Source organism: Capra hircus, chromosome 26 (genome assembly GCF_001704415.2).
Source record: "Capra hircus breed San Clemente chromosome 26, ASM170441v1, whole genome shotgun sequence".
Classification (NCBI taxonomy): domain Eukaryota; kingdom Metazoa; phylum Chordata; class Mammalia; order Artiodactyla; family Bovidae; genus Capra; species Capra hircus.
Genome location: NC_030833.1, coordinates 15,011,719 through 15,031,865, shown reverse-complemented (window position 1 = coordinate 15,031,865; position 20,147 = coordinate 15,011,719). Strand labels below are relative to the sequence as shown.

The following is a 20,147-nucleotide window of genomic DNA, read 5'->3' as shown; positions in this document are numbered from 1 at the left end:
CTAGAGAATCCCAGCCTGGTCAGTTTCTGATCCACAGCTGCTTGCGATGGGTGTCAGGTGAGGCTAGTTCTGAAGGGAAGTGTTTCTAGAGGGGAGAGGGAAACCAACCTCATCAGGATTGGAAAAAGTTCCTAAGGATGGGATTAAATGCTGAGACCGGAAGGATCCAGTGGGACTTTGCCACGGCTCCCATCCATGGAATCCTTTCCTTGCAGCTTCTGTCCTGGTGTTCATATTTCCCTTGTTCAACTTTCCTGAATTTTCTTCATGCACAAATCATTTTGTGCGTGTGGTTTGTTTTTTTTTTTCCCTGTATCTGTAAACTCTGTCAGGGAACTGGACTATTTGACCATTTTTGACCTACAAACGTGGCTATTTCAAATCATTCAACCAATATCTGTGATGCTGTCAGGCCATATGCTATGGTCTCTTAAAATTATGGTATCCTATCACAGTCTTTCTAAAATTAATTTTAAGCGATCTATCACCCATTGATAGATTAGGTGATAGATTCTACTTGTTTTCATATTATATTTCCCAGACCATTTTCTTCCAAGTTGAATTTGGTTTTTCTCCTATAGATAATTTCATTTGGTGATAGGGTCACTGATTTCACCTCTATGTTCTTAGAAGTGCCCCCAGTTCCTCTCATCAGTTCATTTATTCTGTCTTCCATGTTATTGTTGAGAAATAAACTAGTCCTATGGACTATCAAATTAAAATATCAACAGCTTTCCCCAAAGAAATGAAATCTCTTGAAGAATTGCCTCTATTTCATTGTTTTGGAGGGTAAGGCAAGATTGTACGAAATTGCATGAGCTGGTAAGCTCTTAGTATTTGTTGTCAAGACTATGGCTGTCAAATCCGTGAAAACAATTTAGTTTCACACATACCCACAGACCAGCCCAGAAAACTATAAACTAAGAAAAGGACAGACCAGAGACTTCACTACAATAAACTTACGATGATTCTAAACATTATAATCTCATTAAAACAGAACTATTCATATCTATCATTTTCTCATCTTTCGAAAACTACGGTGGAAAACTTTACTTACTCTATCAGTCGTGGTTTATTTATGACTAAAATTAGAAATACATCCTTGGAATCTCCTCTTTTCTCATGCCACTTTTCCATGGCACTGCTCAAAAAGATAAGATTTGCCTATAAAAGGACCTCTAGGTGCTATCTGGTTGTGCGCAGAACTCGACAGAACTGCCACGGTGAGTCTGAAGCTTGTTGTCTAATTTATTCGAATTTACCCATTCAGACTTGTATTATGCCAATCTTTTAAAAACTTACTTACCTGGACTCAATTATATTTTAAAATTTTATTTAGATGCTGCTAATCTGGACACTTTCACTGTTGCTGGGAGCAGTCGCAGGTAAGAAAAAATATTTATGTCATGCTGGAAGAGACTTACTGCTCAATACTTGGAAGAAAGGCTATAACAGCTGAATTCAAGCCACTATGAGGATGAGGAATAAGTAAGTAGGAGAAATCCATGATTAGGAAAATAGGTATTGGGAGTAAGGCTGCTAGGTAAAAGCTAAGACACCCTGTTAAAATTGAATTTCAGATAAAACCAAGAATATATGCCACAGTCATATAAATAATAAAATTTATCATTATAAAAAGTAGAATTGAAATTATTATTATTTTTACAATAAAAATGTATTGTTTATCTGAAACTCCAATTTAACTTGCATTTTCCTTTCTAAATTTAGCAGTCCTCGCTTGGAGTCATGTGTAGACTTTGAACCCAGGTTCCACCAGCCACAACTGTATTTCCCTGAGCAAAATTCTTAACCTCTCTGTGCTTCACTATCTTCGTCTGTCAACTAGGCATATAATACCACCCCTACTGTAAGATAATTGTGAGATGTAGGTATGATAATGTATGTAAATCATCTTGCCTAGTACCTGGCACATAGTAAGTTTTCAAGAATGCAGGCCCCACAACAACTGCTACTCCTACTGTTAATGGTGGACCTCCTGGATAACTCTTCCTTTGTGTTGTTCTTTTATGGGTTAACATTCAAGTGCAGAGTTGTGTCAAACCATGGACTTTCTTTTTATTTTAATTTAATTAATTAATTAGTTTTTGGCTGTGTCGGGTCTTTGTTGCTGCGCTGGCTTTTCTCTAGTTGTGGCTAGTGGGGGCTACTCTCTAGTTGTGGCCTGTGGGCTTCTCATTGACGTGGCTTCTCTTCTGGAGCACGGATTCTAGAGTGTGGGGGCTTCAGTAGTTGTGGGACATGGGCTCAGGAGTTGGGGCCCCCGGGCTCTAGAGCACAGGCTCAGTAGTTGTGTCGTGTGGGCTTGGTTGCTCTGTGGCCTGTGGGATCTTCCTGGATCAGGGGTTGAACCCATGTCTCCTGCATTGGCAGGCGAATTCTTTACCACTGAGCCACCAGGGAAGCCCCACCATGGGCTTTATATTTGATTATTTGTGAGCAGCCTTTTTCATCACAAGAATTTAGGATGTCTCTAAATATATGCAATAGGGTGAGACCTAAATACTCACCCAGGTAGATATATAAAGCTTGGGCATTTGCAAGAAACTTGAGCTGTCAAAAAAACCCCAAAGTCAGAAGATGGTTGAAAGAAGGTAAGCATTTCTTCCGCTACTCCAAGGCCTGGGGACATACACTGGAGGCCCAAAGAAGACATCTGAGTTGAGAGTCTTAATCAATCCATAGAATGGGACCGGACAGGGACAGAAGGGGAGTGAGGCAGTCCTACGTGGTAGAAATGAGAAGCAGCAACATGTCCTTAGCTGGGATGTTGTGCATTGAAGTAGTTTTGTGAGTGTGTGGATAAGAAGGTATCTGAGGATGTGGAGGAAGAAAACATGTCACAAAAAGTAATTTAACTCAAACATTGGCAGGGAGACCACTAAAAAGAGCATTCTGGTGAAACTAACACTGCTGTGTGATTGCAGGAAAAGAAGTCTGCTACGATAGACTTGGCTGCTTCAGTGATGATTCCCCTTGGGCAGGAACTATAGAAAGACCCCTCAAAGTATTGCCTTGGTCTCCAGAAGAAGTCAACACTCGCTTCCTCCTGTACACTAATGAGAACCCAAACAACTTTCAAGTAAGAGTGCTCATTGTTTTCAGAACTAAGTTTCATCTGTTTTATGTAATAAGGATACGGAATTTTGTCTTCTAAAAAGAACAGGTCACACAGTGGAGATTTTTAGGGCAGAGAGCTAAGTGTTATTTCTTCTAACTTGTTTATTAAAGTCTGGTTTGATAACTTTTTAAAGTATCCATTCCTCTATGGTGCATTTAATACAATATTCTAAAAATGGTTATTATATGTAATCTCCAGATGTTGTGTGTAATCTCCCAACATATTTTGTATCTATAAAATACATACATATGTATTTTCCATCGGTCAAAGACAAGACCCCACCACCAGTATTGTGTTGCTGTTCAGTCTCTAAGTCATGTCCAACTCTTTGTAACCCCATGGACTGCAGCACGCCAGGCTCCCTGTCCTTCACCTCCTCCCGGAGTTTACTCAAATTCATGTCCATTGAGTCCGTGATGCTATCTAATCATCTCATCCTCTGCCTCCAATATTATAGCAGACACATTACCCAAGTAGAGCAAATGCAAACATTTTACGACATCTGAAAACTAGCGACTTGGAAATGTTTGGAAATAGCTTGGCTGTAATGAGAGACTCCTTACTCCCAAGGACCCTGAGACTTAGTAGTCTTCTCCCACCTGCCACTTCCCTCCTCGTACAGGCAGTCCTACTGGATACTCTCAGAAACTTGACGTTAAAACATTTTTCTCCCCCAAACAGGAAATTGTTGCAGATGCATCAATCATCGCAAACTCCAATTTCAAAACAAGTAGAAAAACCCGCTTTGTTATTCATGGATTCACAGACAAGGGAGATGAAAACTGGCTGCAGAGTATTTGCAAGGTGGGACTGTAACTCTCTTAATGAAGTTTGTTTCCAGAGTGATAATTAACAACATAGAAGGCAAGGCCCCACCCAGTCAGGACAGATTCCTGTCAGCAGGAGGTTGGAGTATCCTCTGACCTCACTGGGCATGGGGTTCCCAGAGGAGGTCCAGGAGGTGACACAGGGTGGAGGTCAGAGCAGCAAAGCTGGCAGGCATGCGGCGGCTCTAAGTAATGATTATTTAGTAACTAATACAGAGATATTTCAAAATTTTCACAATAGATGCTGCCATACTGATGCAGCGTTTGTTGCATTTCATTTCATTTCATTTCCTATTTCATTTCTTCAATAGGCTTTGATTTCTGTGTGAAGAACTAAGATAACTCATTTTGCCCAAACTAATTATTTCCCTGTGATTTTCGCTTGCTACTTGTTGATCTCCTATGGTAGCGATAGCTTGGAAAACTGTGTAGATTTTCATTTCTGGCTCCAGTTGTTTCAACAGTAGTGATCCTATTTTCTTGAATTTGCCTTTGGCTATGTGCCCTGTGATAATGAAGAATTAAACGACAGAAAATCAAACAGAGTACATTTTCTGAGTAACTGCTAGTGCTGGAGGAACATTATTGTTGATTCATTTCTTCATCAAGATTTCGTGGCCAACTGTGGCACCAAGATGCAGTCTTTTCTTTAAAGGTCTTATTTCAGGCCTGCCTATGACTCAAGTTACAGGCTGAATTAACTCCAAGAGAGTTTTGACTGATTCTGAAGACAGTTAAGATTAGAAATAATCAGTAAGGCCACAACTTGTCTTCTAAAATACTTTATAGTTGATTATTGAGCTGGGGGAGGAGGGAGGGTAAATAATAGATTTATATATTGCAGTGAAGAAAAGATAAGTCTACAATTCTCAGCTCCAAAGGTATGTAGATTTTCAGATATATGTATAGTTTATTTTTGAGATACCAAGGGCAGCTGTGTTTTTCTTGCATTTGGTTGGCTTTGGGCATCAAGAAGGAGGAGTGAGTAGGTTAAATCAGAAGAACAAATGCCCTAAATTCCAGTCTGCCTCTATCCTTAGCTAACCAGGACACTCGCAAACTGGTTCCCCTCTTTGGATTTTACTCTCTGTAAAATGAAAGAGTTGGAGATGGATTCTAAGGTTGTTTCATTCTCAAATTCTTCTTGGCAAAAAGGTGGGGATATGCATAAATACATGCTCAAATAAACAAAATTTCTGCCAGGTCTAGCATTCATGAAACTATCACTGATCCTCACTTCAAGTAGATATCTGGAAGGTTATATTTTTATGTGAAATAACTTCAGTGATGTACAATAAAACACAGTCATACAAAAACTTAGATTTATCTTTCTATCATGGAAGAGCCTATTCATTTGCCTTCAATATCTTTATTTAAAGAGTCCTGACACAGTCTTTCACTTATTCCATTATTTAGTAAATATTTATTGAATACCTACTATAGGCCAGGAACTATCTAAGGCACTGAACATACATCAGTGAACAAGACAGGTGATGTCCTGGGGTGCATTCTAGTAAGAGACAACATAGTCTTGTGAAGTTGATGATGTGCTAGTGAGACAAACCACTGTACCACATTTTGTGCACTTTTCCCCAAAACAAACATCCATGCATCTGTTGTGTAGAAATCCCAAGAAGCCATTTCCCATTATGGCCAAACCTCTAGTTTAGAGCCAGTGTTAAGCTTTAAAAAGTATTCCATAACTGTAACGGAAGTTTCGTTTACTGACTTCGGGTTAAAAAGCGAGCATGATGTTGTGTAGGTCAAGAAGAAAATTGATCCTAGTCTTCAAGAGTGTTAGTTAGTAGTTAGTTAAGATCCTGAATTGTTTACCTATTTATTGTGTCCCTCCCACCAGAACCTGTTTAGCGTGGAAAGTGTGAACTGCATCTGTGTGGACTGGAAAGGCGGCTCCCGCACAGGGTACACGCAAGCCACACAGAACATCCGGATTGTGGGTGCAGAGGTGGCGTATTTAGTGGATGTTCTTAAGGTAACTAACTCTGGGTTATATAAAAGCCCATGCACATGGCTCTCTGGATTCTCTTCCCCTCAAAATTGCTGCATGTATGAGAATTGATAAAATATGTTTTCTACTGAGAGTTGCCTTCTCCTTGATTGAAGAGAAAAATGCAAAAAAATAATTTTGATTTAAGCTTCATCAGTTAAATCAATTTGAACTTCATCAATTCATCGCCCATTAAGTTAAAATTAAACTAATTTTAAGTGCTATTATTCAAGCAACCAGGTAAGGTCTATCTACTGAATTCCACTGTTAGTTCTTTTAACATAACCAGTTATTAAGCCAAGTTGACATGATAATTAAACTAGGGGTTTGTTTGTTTGTTTGAAGAGAAGCACAGTGATAACAAGTTAACCTGATTTGCTAACTAAAAACTTAGAAAATATGAAACTTGAAAATGCTTAAGTAATTGCTTTCATTATTCTTTTCTTTTCTTTCTTTAATTTTTTTCTTTTACTTTTTAAAAAAATTGAAGTAAAGTTGACAAACAATATTTCATTAGTTTCATGTACCAATATATATAATTGCAATGTCTGGTTCGTGGAGCTAGCAGAACATTTATTGATTAAATTCACCATCCACATGAGTGTGGTTTGTGGCACCCCAAAACAATAACAGTAGTAATATCAAAGGTCACTGGTCACCATGCTGCTAAGTCACCTCAGTCGTGTCCGATTCTGTGCGACCCCAGAGACGGCAGCCCACCAGGCTCCCCCATCCTTGGGATTCTCCAGGCAAGAACACTGGAGTAGGTTGCCATTTCCTTCTCCAATGCATGAAAGTGAAAAGTGAAAGTGAAGTCGCTCAGTCGTGTCCATCTCCTAGCGACCCCATGGACTGCAGCCTACCAGGCTCAGCCGTCCATGGCATTTTCCAGGCAAGAGTACTGGAGAGGGGTGCTGTTGCCATCTCTGCGCTGATCACCATAAGAAATGCTATAATAATGAAAATCTTGAAATATTCTGACAATTACCAAAAAGTGACACAGAAACACAAAGTGAACTAATGCTGTTGGAAAAATGGCGCTGTTAAACTTGTTCAAAGCAGAGCTGCCAAAATCCTTTAGCTTGTAAAAAACAAACAAACAAAAAACAACCACAGTGTCTGTGAAGCACAATAAGGCAAAGCTCAGTGAAACACAGTATGTCTGTACTACATCTTCTTTAGGCACCTATTGATAGATTCTTAGGTTGTTTCCATAGCTTGACTATTGTAAATAATTCTGCAATGAACATAGGAACGCATATATCTTTTGGAATTCATGTTTTCATTTTCTTAGAAATAATACCCAGAAGTGGAATTGCTGGACCGTATGATAGTTCTGTATTTAATTTTTTGAAGAACCTCCAGACTATTTTCCATAGTGGCTGTATCAATTTACATTGCCACTGACATACTTGAGGATTCCCTTTTCTCCATATCCTTGCCAACACTCAGTATCTGTTGTCTTTTTGATAATAGCCATTCTGACAAGTATGAGGTGTTTTCTCACTGTGGTTTTGATTTGCACTTCCCTAATGATTAGTAACCTTTTTCAGTCAGAAGTGGCCACAGTACCAAACAATTGAACTCATCTCACACACTAGCAAAGTAATGCTCAAAATTCTCCAAGCCAGGCTTCAATAGTACATGAACCATGAACTTCCAAATGTTCAAGCTGGATTTAGAAAAGACAGAGGAACCAGCGGAGAAGGTGATGGCACCCCACTCCAGTACTCTTGCCTGGAAAATTCCATGGACAGAGGAGCTTGGTAGGCTGCAGTCCATGGGGTCACAAAGAGTCAGACACGACTGAGCGACTTCCCTTTCACTTCTCACTTTCATGCATTGAAGAAGGAAATGGCAACCCACTCCAGTGTTCTTGCCTGGAGAATCCCAAGGATGGGGGAGCCTGTGGGCTGCCGTCTATGGGGTCACACAGAGTCAGATATGACTGAAGTGACTTAGCAGCAGCAGCAGAGGAACCAGAGATCAAATTGTCAACACCCGTTGGATCTCAAAAAAGCAAGAGAGTTCCAGAGAAACATCTATTTCTGCTTATTGACTATGCCAAAACCTTTGACTGTGTGGATCACAATAAACTGTGGAAAATTCTGAAAGAGATGGGAATACTAGACCACCTGACCTGCCTCCTTAGAAATCTGTATGCAGGCCAAGAAGCAACAGTTAGAACTGAACATGAACAACAGACTGGTTTCAAATTGGGGAAGGAGTAGGTCAAGGCTGTATATCGTCACCCTGCTTATTTAACTTTTATGCAGAGTACATCATGAGAAACACTGGGCTGGAGGAAGCACAAGCTGGAATCAAGATTGCTGGGAGAAATATCAATAACCTCAGACATGCAGATGACACCACCCTTATGGCAGAAAGTAAAGAACTAAAGAGCCTCTTGATGAAAGTGAAAGAGGAGAATGAAAAAGTTGACTTAAAACTCAGCATTCAGAAAACTAATATCATGGCATCTGGTCCCATCACTTCGTGGCAAATAGATGGGGAACAATGGAAACAGACTTTATTTTTGGCTGCTCCAAAATCACTGCAGATGGTGACTGCAGCCATGAAATTAAAAGATGCTTGCTCCTTGGAAGAGAAGCTATGACCAACCTAGACTGCATATTAAAAAGCAGAGACATTACTTTGCTGACAAAGGTACATCTAGTCAAAGCTATGGTTTTTCCAGTAGTTGTGTATGGATGTGAGAGTTGGACTATAAAGAAAGCTGAGCAGCAAAGAATTGATGCTTTTGAACTGATGTGTTGAAGAAGACTCTTGAGAGTCTCTTGGACTGCAAGGAGATCCAACCAGTCAATCCTAAAGGAAATCAGTCCTGAATATTCACTGGAAGTACTGATGCTGAAGCTGAAACTCCAATATTTTGGCCACCTGATGTGAAGAACCAACTCATTTGAAAAGACCCTGACGCTGGGAAAGATTGAAGGCAGAAGGAGAAGGGGATGACAGAGGATGAGATGGTTGGATGGCATCACTGACTTGATGGACAGGAGTTTGAGTAAGCTCCTGGAGTTGGTGAGGGACAGGAAGGCCTGGCATGATGCAGTCCATGGGGTTGCAAAGAGTCAGACACAACTGAGCAACTGAACTGAACTAAATGATTAGTAATGATGAATGTCTTTTCATCTGTCTGTTGGCCATCTGTATGTCCGACTTAGCATGTCTATTCAGATCCTCCCTTCATTTTTTAATCAGATTATTTGGTTTTTTTATATTGAGTTATGTGAGCTCTTTGTCTGTTTTGAATGTCAACCTCTTATGGAATATATAATTTGCAAATATCTTCTCCTGTCTAGTAAGTTGCCTTCTTGGTTTGTGTTGGTTTCCTTCACCATGAAAAAGTGTTTCAGTTTGACTAGTTCTGTTTGTTTATTTTTGCTTTTGTTTCTTTTGTCTGCTTTTGACACATCTAAAAAAATACTGCTAAGATGGATGTCAAAGAATATATTTCCTATGCTTCTTCCAGGTGTTTTATGGTTTCAGGTCTTATGTTTAAGTTTTAATCCATTTTGAGTTTACTTTTGTGTATGGTTTAAGAAAGTGGTCCAGTTTTATTCTTTTGCATGTAACTGTCCAGTTTTCCCAACATCGTATGTTGAAGAATCATTATTATTTTCTAATCCAAATACTTGCTTCATCACCTCAGGACAACACGTCCTCATACCATCAAAGATTTCCTCTATGAAGTGAAACAATAAAAAAGAGTGCCACTTCCACCAGTTTAAGCACTAAACTATCGCCGTTTTCTATTATAAATGAAAAGAATCCCTGAAAATTGATTGCTTTGAAGGGGCAGCCTGTCTTCTTAAAAGTTGAGTTTTCAGAGCTCTCTCTCTTTTCTGCCCATCTTGAATTTTGCCAATTTGAAAACATTCTGAAGGAGTTTTCTTTTCAACAGTCATCATTTGAATACTCACTTTCTGACGTCCACGTCATTGGCCACAGTCTGGGTGCCCACGCTGCTGGGGAGGCAGGAAGGAGGACCAGTGGGACTATTGGCCGTATCACAGGTAGGTCAAAACAGTAAAAAGCTGCAAAATTGGATTAAGTGAAGCCTATATGGGGTCTACAAGGATAGAAATTTGACAGAGAGACCTGCTTTTTCACCTGAGGAGAAAAGTTTTTACATTTTCCGAATTAGGTCACAGGATCAGAGAAATCAGTGTGTTCTGCTGCTGCTGCTGCTGCTAAGTCGCTTCAGTCGTGTCCGACTCTGTGCGACCCCATAGACGGCAGCCCACCAGGCTCCCCTGTCCCTGGGATTCTCCAGGCAAGAACACTGGAGTGGGTTGTCATTTCCTTCTCCAATGCATGAAAGTGAAAAGTGAAAGTGAAGTTGCCCAGTCATGTCCGACTCCTAGCGACCCCATTGACTGCAGCCCACCGGGCTCCTCCATCCATGGGATTTTCCAGGCAAGAGTACTGGAGTGGGGTGCCATTTCCTTCTCTGAATGTGTTCTGAGACCTTATTAATTGTTTATTAATACTGATCTTTGGTCTACAGAGACCTGTTTAGCATATAAATATTCACATGTGACTAAAACGTGACTTAAAAACATCTGGCGGTCTTATTCATATCTATTTTCTCTTTGTCAGATATTCACAAAGGATGAGTTTAGTGAATAAAATAAATAGCATAAATAATAGAATAAATAGAATTAAACCCAAAGAGATCAAAAATGTATTAATTAGTTATATTCTGCTTCACAGCAATTGGTAATTATTCCAATCCTCATCAATCACAACCCAAGTGGTGGGGGCAGATAGTCTGGGAGCCTGGGCTGCCAGAGCTCAAGCTGCTAGTTAGATCAAGACCATTATTTTACCAATCTCAGACTGGTTGCATTTAGCCAGTGGAGTCGTGTATTGGATACCCAGGTCCTGCAAAAACCTTGTAACTTTCTAAGAAAGACTTTGCTTTCCTGGATCTGAGAGGTGACTATTTCAGGGAATGATTACTTATTCTTGCATCTTCTGACTCTGTCCCCAAACTCCTGATTCTCTTTTTTTTAATACTTCAGATAAGTTGGTTATATTTGGATTGGTGAGGGCACCTGGAATATTTCTCTTTAATTTGCTGGAGAGAATTTTCCTTTTCACAGTCCATTAATGACCAGTGGAACCTGCTCAGTCAGGCATTGTGTAAAACTGTGGTCCCAGTGACTGTGAATGCCAAGATCCTCGCCCTCAGGGGAGTTAGTGTAGGTGGAACTCTTTTAGCCTGAAAATCTCATAGGAGTCCAGTGCTACCTCCCGGAGTCTGACCTCTTTCGTTGTAACTGCACTAGACAGAATTGACCCAGTGACTAAGTATCCACGAATATTCTATGGCTCAAGGAAAATTCACTTTAAAGCAAATAGTAAATTAGACATAGATTTCCTTTCAGAAAAGAGTACCTTACGGAAGAACTGACTTATTTCTTTGCACGCCCTGCTCGTGATTACCACCTGCGCTTGTACTCGGGTGTGTTACTAGTGAGAGAGGTAAACATGTCTGTCCACTGATAAGACACTGATATGACGCATCCTGTCTGTTTTAGGGTTGGATCCAGCGGAGCCTTACTTTCAGGGCACACCTGAATTGGTCCGATTGGACCCCAGCGATGCCCAGTTTGTGGATGTAATTCACACAGACGCTGCCCCAATGATCCCCAACCTGGGTGAGTCCCTCAATTCATCCTCCTGGAGTGCTTTTTGAATTTACACATAAGCGTTTTAGAGTGTTTTGAGTCTGTAGGTTGACATCAACTTTCCCATATTTTAAAATTTCTCAGGGTTTGGAATGAGCCAAGTTGTGGGCCACCTAGATTTCTTCCCAAATGGAGGAAAAGAAATGCCTGGATGTCAGAAGAATGCTCTGTCTCAGATTGTTGACATCGATGGGATCTGGGAAGGTAAACCTATTTATTATGCACATAAGGAGATTTCCTTGGGGCAGAATCTGCATTTTCTTTTGGTAAACATGCTACATATTTTGATATGGTACAGGTGTCACATTGTCTATAACCAAGGACTTTTTATCATATCCCCATGATACACATTTTCACCGAGGGAAGTGGACATGAGCAGACTACAGGAAAGAAAATGTACTTGTATTCAACTTTCCAAGAATCTAACTCAGGGAATACATTACTAAATTATACTTGTATCTATATGGACGGATCTTTTCTTCCTAGAGTTATTTTTCCATTTCATTCATCTGTGGCATCACTATTATAATCTGAACTTCTGATTACATCTCAAATAATAGCAACCCTTCATAAATGATTTTGTTCTGCGGCTGCCAGGAGTTTGCACTAATTAGAGAAACCTATTCAACAACTACGTTCCAAACATGACATTAACTTGGAAAAATAACATCTGTCTCTGATGTGTAATCACGTCTGATTTCAAAGGAACGCGTGACTTTGTGGCCTGTAATCACTTAAGAAGCTACAAGTATTATGCTGACAGCATCCTCAACCCTGATGGCTTTGCCGGATTTCCTTGTGCCTCTTACAGTGATTTCAGTGCAGTAAGTACATTGTTTCTCGCACCTGAAGGATTTTGTGACCATCGCTTCTCATGACTGGTGTGGTTCACCGCACACAGTATGCACTCAACGAATGTTACTATATGACTGATATCTTATTTATGCTTTCAATCATACATGTTTATTCTAATAGTGATAAGGCAAGGGGAAACTTTAGAGAAATGGACTTGTAAACTGAAATGCCTGTGTCCACCTTGTTCTTTATCACTTCTGTGTGTGCTGGGTAAATGTGAAAACCTGCTTTGGAAATAATTTGAAGCGCAAAAATTGTCTCTGGAAACCTGAGCTATGGCCGCAGGACACTGATGACCGTGGAAAAGTTGTCTTAAATGTTAACCTCACAAAGGAATAGGATTGTGGGCATGTGGACATTTCTGTGCAATCACATAATTGCCCTGATTTTTTTTAATCATCTTTTTTGGTAACCTCTGGATATCTAAGCAGACCTTGAGATTTGGCCCAGTCCTCATCCGGTCCACTGATACAAGAGTTCACCACTTGCCTCTTCTGTGGGGCAGCCTTGCCCTTTCATAGTAGGAATTTCTGTATCTCTCTACCTGTCTACCTCCCCTCTGTTCATTTTTGTCCCTCTTTTCTTCCCATCATTTCTTGATCCAAAAAGAAAGGACATTTTCCTATATGATATAATCTTCTTCAGACCCTCACCTCATGCCTAAGTCTTAATAACCAACTAGAACAAGTTCCCTTCACACTGGGAAGATTCTGAGATTTGAATCTTTCAGACATTGGTATGCTAAAAGTGGGAACTAAAGAAACTGAGAAAAATGACTTTTAAGTCTATTGTCCTCCCAGTGGATTATATTTTGTATATCAGAAGCTGATTATCACCTTGCTCTTTCTTTTTCAACTTTTCTAAAATAAATTCTGACCAGCTGAAACAAGAGGGGTGTCTTGGGGCAACTGGAACAACTTAAGAGAGGCAAAAGAGAAAAGGTTAAATGTATATATATACACATACACATATATATATGTATATATATATATATTATCTTAAGTGACTTCTATAATTTTTTTCTTAATATCGTGTTAACAGTGAAATAGCTGATTTATTGTTGTAAATAATGAGACTCATTTTTAACCTTTGGTGAGACACTGTTAAAATCTTCCGTTACTATCAGAACAGGATTGGGATTAGAGTATCTGAGAATTCAACAATACATATAATAAGATCGTACACTATTTTTAAAAAGAGCATCCTTGTTCACCATTTGCTTATATTCCCTAGAACAAGTGCTTCCCCTGTCCAAGTGAAGGCTGCCCCCAGATGGGTCATTATGCTGACAGATTTCCTGGGAAAACAAAATCAGAGGGCCAGATATTTTATCTAAACACTGGTGATGCCAGCAATTTTGCCCGTAAGTTCCTATTTTATTTGTCTCAAATTCTCAATACTATGTATTTTATCATGTCCAGTGGAAATGTGTGAAGTTGCTTTTCTGTACAAACATTTTAAACACTCCTCTCCAAAAGGGAAAAACACTTCAATGCCACGCTTGCTGTAAACATGGCTAAATTTGAGGGGCAGAACAGAATTTAGAGCCTGATCCTAGGTGGCACAATGGCAAAGAATCCACCTGCCAACGCAAGAGACATAAGAGACGTGGGTTCAACCCCTGGGTTGGGAAGGTCTCCTGCAGGAGGAAATGGCACCCCACTCCAGTATTCTTGCCTGGGAAATGCCATGGACGGAGGAGCCTGGTGGGCTACAGTCCATGGCGTGGCAAAGAGTCAGACACTACTGAGCAGCTGAGCAGGCATGCATGCACAATATCAACTGATACGAAAATAATTTTCTCCACAATTGATACTGGTGCTGAATTCAGGAGGCTTCTTCTGCTCCAGCCTCTTCATACTCTGTTAGAAGTTTAACTGTGCAAAATTATGCGGTTTTTTTACAAACAGAAAAGTAACCCATGAGAGAGATAGCAGAGGTTATGGAAATGGAAAGGAGGTGACAGACTCAAGAGATATCAGGACTGTAGACTCCATGGGTGATGGAAATCAGAGGATGTAGGAATGGTGAGGCTTGGGGACAGACCCTGGATTTCTTTTCTGGGGTAGCAGAAGAAAAAAACTATTTGTGTGGGAGTTAATAGGGTTAACTGCATAATAAAAACTAAACCTAAATTTTATCGCCTTCCCAATTTGGCCCAGGCTAGCTCTAAATGGCCAAAAACAGCAATTCACTATGAAGGAAAGTTATGACCAACCTAGATGGCTTATTCAAAAGCAGAGACATTACTTTGCCAACCAAGGTCCGTCTAGTCAAGGCTATGGTTTTTCCAGTGGTCATGTATGGATGTGAGAGTTGGACTGTGAAGAAAGCTGAGCACCGAAGAATTGATACTTTTGAACTGTGGTGTTGGAGAAGACTCTTGCGAGTCCCTTGGACTGCAAGGAGATCCAACCAGTCCATTCTAAAGGAGATCGGTCCTGGATGTTCTTTGAAAGGAATGATGCTAAAGCTGAAACTCCAGTACTTTGACCACCTCATGCGAAGAGTTGACTTATTGGAAAAGACTCTGATGCTGGGAGGGAGTGAGGGCAGGAGGAGAAGGGGACGACAGAGGATGAGATGGCTGGATGGCATCACTGATTCGATGGATGTGAGTTTGAGTGAACTCTGGGAGTTGGTGATAGACAGGGAGGCCTGGCATGCTGCGATTCATGGGGTCGCAAAGAGTCGGACACAACTGAGTGACTGAAATGAACTAAACTGAACTGATAAAATGATTACCAAAGTGCTGCAGTTTCAGCTTTAGCATCATTCCTTCCAAAGAAATCCCAGGGTTGATCTCCTTCAGAATGGACTGGTTGGATCTCCTTGCAGTCCAAGGGACTCGCAAGAGTCTTCTCCAACACCACAGTTACTACTACTACTACTAAGTTGCTTCAGTCGTGTCCAACTCTGTGCGACCCCATAGACGGCTGCCCACCAGGCGCCCCTGTCCCTGGGATTCTCCAGGCAAGAACACTGGAGTGGCTTGCCATTTCCTTCTCCAATGCAGGAAAGTGAAAAGTGAAAGTGAAGTCACTCAGTCATGTTCGTCTCTTCACTACCCCATGGACTGCAGCCTACCAGGTTCCTCCACCCATGGGATTTTCCAGGCAAGAGTACTGGAGTGGGGTGCCATTGCCTTCTCCAAAGCATCAGTTCTTCGGCACTCAGCCTTCTTCACAGTCCAACTCTCACATCTATACATGACTACTGGAAAAACCATAGCCTTGACTAGATGGACCTTAGTCAGCAAAGTAATGTCTCTGCTTTTGAATATGCTGTCTAGGTTGGTCATAACTTTTCTTCCAAGGAGTAAGCGTCTTTTAATTTCATGGCTGCAGTCACCATCTGCAGTGATTCAATACAATTCCAGTGATGATGGAAAGTTGACTTATAGAATATTTGAGATAAATGTAGGTTATTTTGACCAAAAGATGATAGTACTCTAAACTTCTATGATCTATAAAAATGAAATAAACTGATGAAAATATCACATTATCTTTTAATATAAAGCTCTTATAAGATCCAGAATACATTGTTAGGTTAAAAAAGTTGAAAGCAAAATATATTACTTAGTCCCTTGGCTTGAAATCTTTTGACCTTGGGAAGAGTCTGTGTTCCTCCCCCACCCCCTATTGTCAGCCCTCTGAACATTTAGTTAAAGGAACATCCATCTCTATGTGATTAGAACTACCAAAACCAGACAAAAATTATTCAAAATTCAGCAGTAATGGAATCCTGTTTTCGGAGTAATTTTTCTATAAGTTGATATTTTGCAAACATTTCCCCCTTGTAGGTTGGAGGTATGAGGTGACCGTCACACTGTCTGGAAAGAGAGTTACAGGACACATACTAGTTTCTTTGTTTGGAGATAAAGGAAACTCTAAGCAGTATGAAATTTTCAAGTAAGTAAACTCTAAGCTCCTTAAATGTTGGAATCCTTCACACATATAATGTATGTCATGGACATAAGAGCTTATTCATTACCAAATGGGAATGCAGGGCAAGAAAGTTTTTTGCTTTACCTTTCTTGGCTGTTTGGCTAGTCTCGTAATAAAATTAATATAGGACAGATAACAGGAGAAAAGCTAATTTAATAATGTACATATGGGGCTCCTATAATATGAGACCTACAATCAAACAATTGAGGCTTATATGCCACTCTGAGCTAAGGAGAAGGGAGCAGGGGTCTGGGGCTTGAAAGGGGAAGACAGGAAGACCAAATATTTGGGGAACAAAGGTTTGCTGTGCCAGGCAGAGACAACGGGACATGGAGAGGAATTTGGATCTCCAGGCCCACGGAGCTCCGTGCCAGCTTGTCACACCCAGGTCATATTCCTTGTACTTGTCTCAGGCGATATTTCTCTTCCTGAGCCACGCCTTCTACCTAAATTCTTTTAGGCAGGTAAGGGAAAAGTAGAAGTTATGCTTGAATCTGACGAATCTTGGTTTTCTTCAGCTCAAAATAGTCCAGCTGCCAAAGTGGCACATTCTGGAGAGACTTGCTCTGAATCCCTTCAGAATTATAGAACTGCCATGTGTCATTAAAAGGAAGATATTATTTCACCCTTGTACCTTAATATGTTTTAGAATTCTGTTCCTAAATTTTTTCCCTGCTATTTCCTGAGAAAACCACAGTTATTTATTTTGATGTATGGCATCTGATTTATAATCACTAAATAATTATTCTATTCCATGAAACAACTGGAAAAGAATGACATCATGATGTCATCATTTATTAAATTGTGGGAGGATTGTGTTTGAAGTTTTATCAAAGTAAGGCTGACTTTAAAGTAACATGAGTTATTGATGGCAAATGAACTACCACTGACTGAGCATGCATGTCTGTGTTTATTTAACCATTAGACTGACAAATGTACTATCAATCATCTTACTAGAGATACATTGTAAGCTGGTTTCAGAAACATATATGTATATGTATATTTACGTATGTTCATCTATGTGTTTACCTTCACTCCCAAGCGGTACTCTCAAACCAGACAGTACTGAATCCAACGAATTTGACTCAGATGTGGATGTTGGAGTTTTGCAAAAGGTTAAGTTTCTTTGGTACAACAATGTGATCAACCCAACTCTACCCAAAGTGGGAGCATCCAAGATCACTGTGGAAGCATATGACGGACAAGTGTAAGTAATATAAATCCAAAGAGATTGGAAGCATTGCCACATTTGTAATTCTACTCCCACTGAAAAACAACTTTAAGGTAAATAATCTGCAGTGGTTCTCCTCTGTCTCAGCAATAGCTGCTTCCCAACCCCTTTTATTTCTTTGGGAGAAACTGTAGAACTTTAGGAAAACAACTTTAATAGATTTGTGGATGACCGTCTGGGCTTCTCTGGTAGCTCAGAAGAATCTGCCTGCAGTGCGGGAGACCTGGGTTTGATCCCTGGTGGAGAAGGAAACAGCTGCCAACTCCAGTATTCTGGCTGGGAGAATCCCATAGACTATACAGATCACAAAGAGTCAGACGCTACTGAGCGGCTTTCACTTTCATTGTGTGATCCGATACAAATTAAGCGTTAGATTGAGAATCTTGTTTCATGATCCTAATGTGAAAAGATTGGTTTCATCTGGCAGTTGTGCTTTGTGCTATGGGTGTGCTTAATATGTGTATCTTCCCCAAACTTCCTGGATTCACCAAATCGCCACTTCAATTACCAGGAAAACATGCAATTTATCAAAGGACACAAATAGGTTGTCCTGTATCATTGGCCCTTTTAGTGAAGACAAAGATCAACCCTTGGTTCTAATCAAGGCTGAAGTGTGAGTGAATCAAAGGACATTTACCATGGTGAATCACCAGAAACAGTGAGTGGAGGATGACGATACTCACAAAAGTACTAATATCAGCCCAGTGTATTGAGTATAAAGCCCGATTCCAAGGTACAGAGCTATGCGGCTTCTTCCATCACATCCTTCAGTCCTCCTGTAAGTCCAATGAGGAGCTTTTGCTTCTGGCAAAGTGGAGACACAAGAGACCAGATTTACCTTCCCACTGAAACAGACAGAAATTCAGACAAAATATATCAAACCACAGTTTTTAAGATACTGAACATTAGGCAACAAAGGAAAGTGAATATTGAGAGACGATAAACAAATAATGTAGTCTTGAAATTGTCCTGGCTTACAGCCTTAAGAGAGTAACCAGGATGTCCCACAAAGAGGGAAAATTCAGGCAGAGCCCACTACCTGGCCTGAAGAAACAGATCTGAGAAACCAGAAAATCCAAGACAAGTAGATTTCATAGGCCTGAGGGCCAGCAAGGAGAAAGCTACCGAGAGGGAATCTCAGAGAGCTGGAAAATCTCCTTAAATACTCAGCAGACTGCTGATCAGCTCACATGTGTGAGCAAACTACCCAAAGCCTTGAGTGGACTAGGATGGGAAGGAGAGACTGCAAAGGACAGGAGAAACACTTCCAAACAATGGTTATGTTTACGCTCTTGATGGTGGTAATGGGAGCTAAGTGCTACTAACATCCCCATTTTACAGATACTTCAGTGAAGTCTCAAAGCCACAATTCAGGGGCAGGAAATCTGACCTCAGCAAATTCTTCACTACCTCAAAACAAATTCAATTCAACTTTATTGATGTTTATTGTGCGCTCTTCGTTTCTTGTGACCCTTTTGAGATTAGTTTTTAACCTTTAATTTGCTATTTGCACATCTGCTAGCCATTAAATTACAGGGAAGAGAATGAAGATGAAGAGAAAAGAGTCTTTTCTGAGCATTTTTTATGCCTCAGGCATTTACATATGCTTATGTATTTTGTTGGACTTCCCCTGGTGGTTCAGATGGTAAAGAATCTGCCTGCAATGCAGGAGACCTGGGTTCGATCCCTGGGATGGGAAAATCCTCTGGAGGAGGGCATGGCAACCCACCCCAGTAAGAAAATGTGCCTCCTAAGTATCATTCAGTCTTATGAGTAAAATTATCATTTCAGTTGAATATTGAATTAAAATAAGAACACCTGGCCAATGTAACACCAGGACCTCAGGATTTTTACTATGGCTTCTTTCTTTTTCCTTTTCTTAAAAACTCTGGCTGATTCCTTGTCATGCTGCCAACCCTCTTATCCGTCACTGCATTCACTGACAACATGCCATGTTTAGTAGGTGCTCCAGGGATGTGACTGGTGGATCTTCCCTGTCCTTTGAGAGTCCAATAATACCTTTTCTGTCTGCTATTGCATAGTCATGGCATAAAATTGGAAAGGAAAATGCAGTCCTTTATACCCAAGAGGTATTCCCTCAGCCAGTATCTAGTCTCAGGCACAAGGTGTCACACTCACTCAGACTGACGGCAGAGAAGAGGCTGTCATCACAGGTGACACACCAGCTGTGTGCCAGGAAGAGCTGACGTCTTGTTTTCTCTCCCCAGGTTTGACTTCTGTAGCCAAGACACTGTGAGGGAAGAGGTTCTTCTCACCCTCAACCCGTGTTAGGAACTGGCGCCATGCGAATACTGAATCTTACTGCTAATAAAATCTGGTGGTAAAGCAATACATTCCTTTTTTTGCCATCGTGTCCATTATTTCCGGTGAAATTTTTGGATAATAGGGTTAAAGGTCCA

At 40.5% G+C, this 20,147-nt stretch overlaps 1 protein-coding gene across 1 annotated transcript; it reads left to right on the top strand.

Annotated features, from left to right (window-relative positions):
- On the top strand, nucleotides 1,195-20,081 carry PNLIP (pancreatic lipase). The gene is made up of 13 exons (XM_005698514.3): nucleotides 1,195-1,223; nucleotides 1,340-1,385; nucleotides 2,946-3,100; nucleotides 3,821-3,943; nucleotides 5,825-5,959; nucleotides 9,903-10,014; nucleotides 11,545-11,664; nucleotides 11,779-11,898; nucleotides 12,400-12,518; nucleotides 13,783-13,912; nucleotides 16,352-16,460; nucleotides 17,539-17,703; nucleotides 19,956-20,081. The coding sequence occupies exons 2-13, from the start codon at nucleotides 1,340-1,342 to the stop codon at nucleotides 20,017-20,019; spliced, it is 1,398 nt and encodes a 465-aa protein (XP_005698571.1). The 5' UTR covers nucleotides 1,195-1,223; the 3' UTR covers nucleotides 20,020-20,081.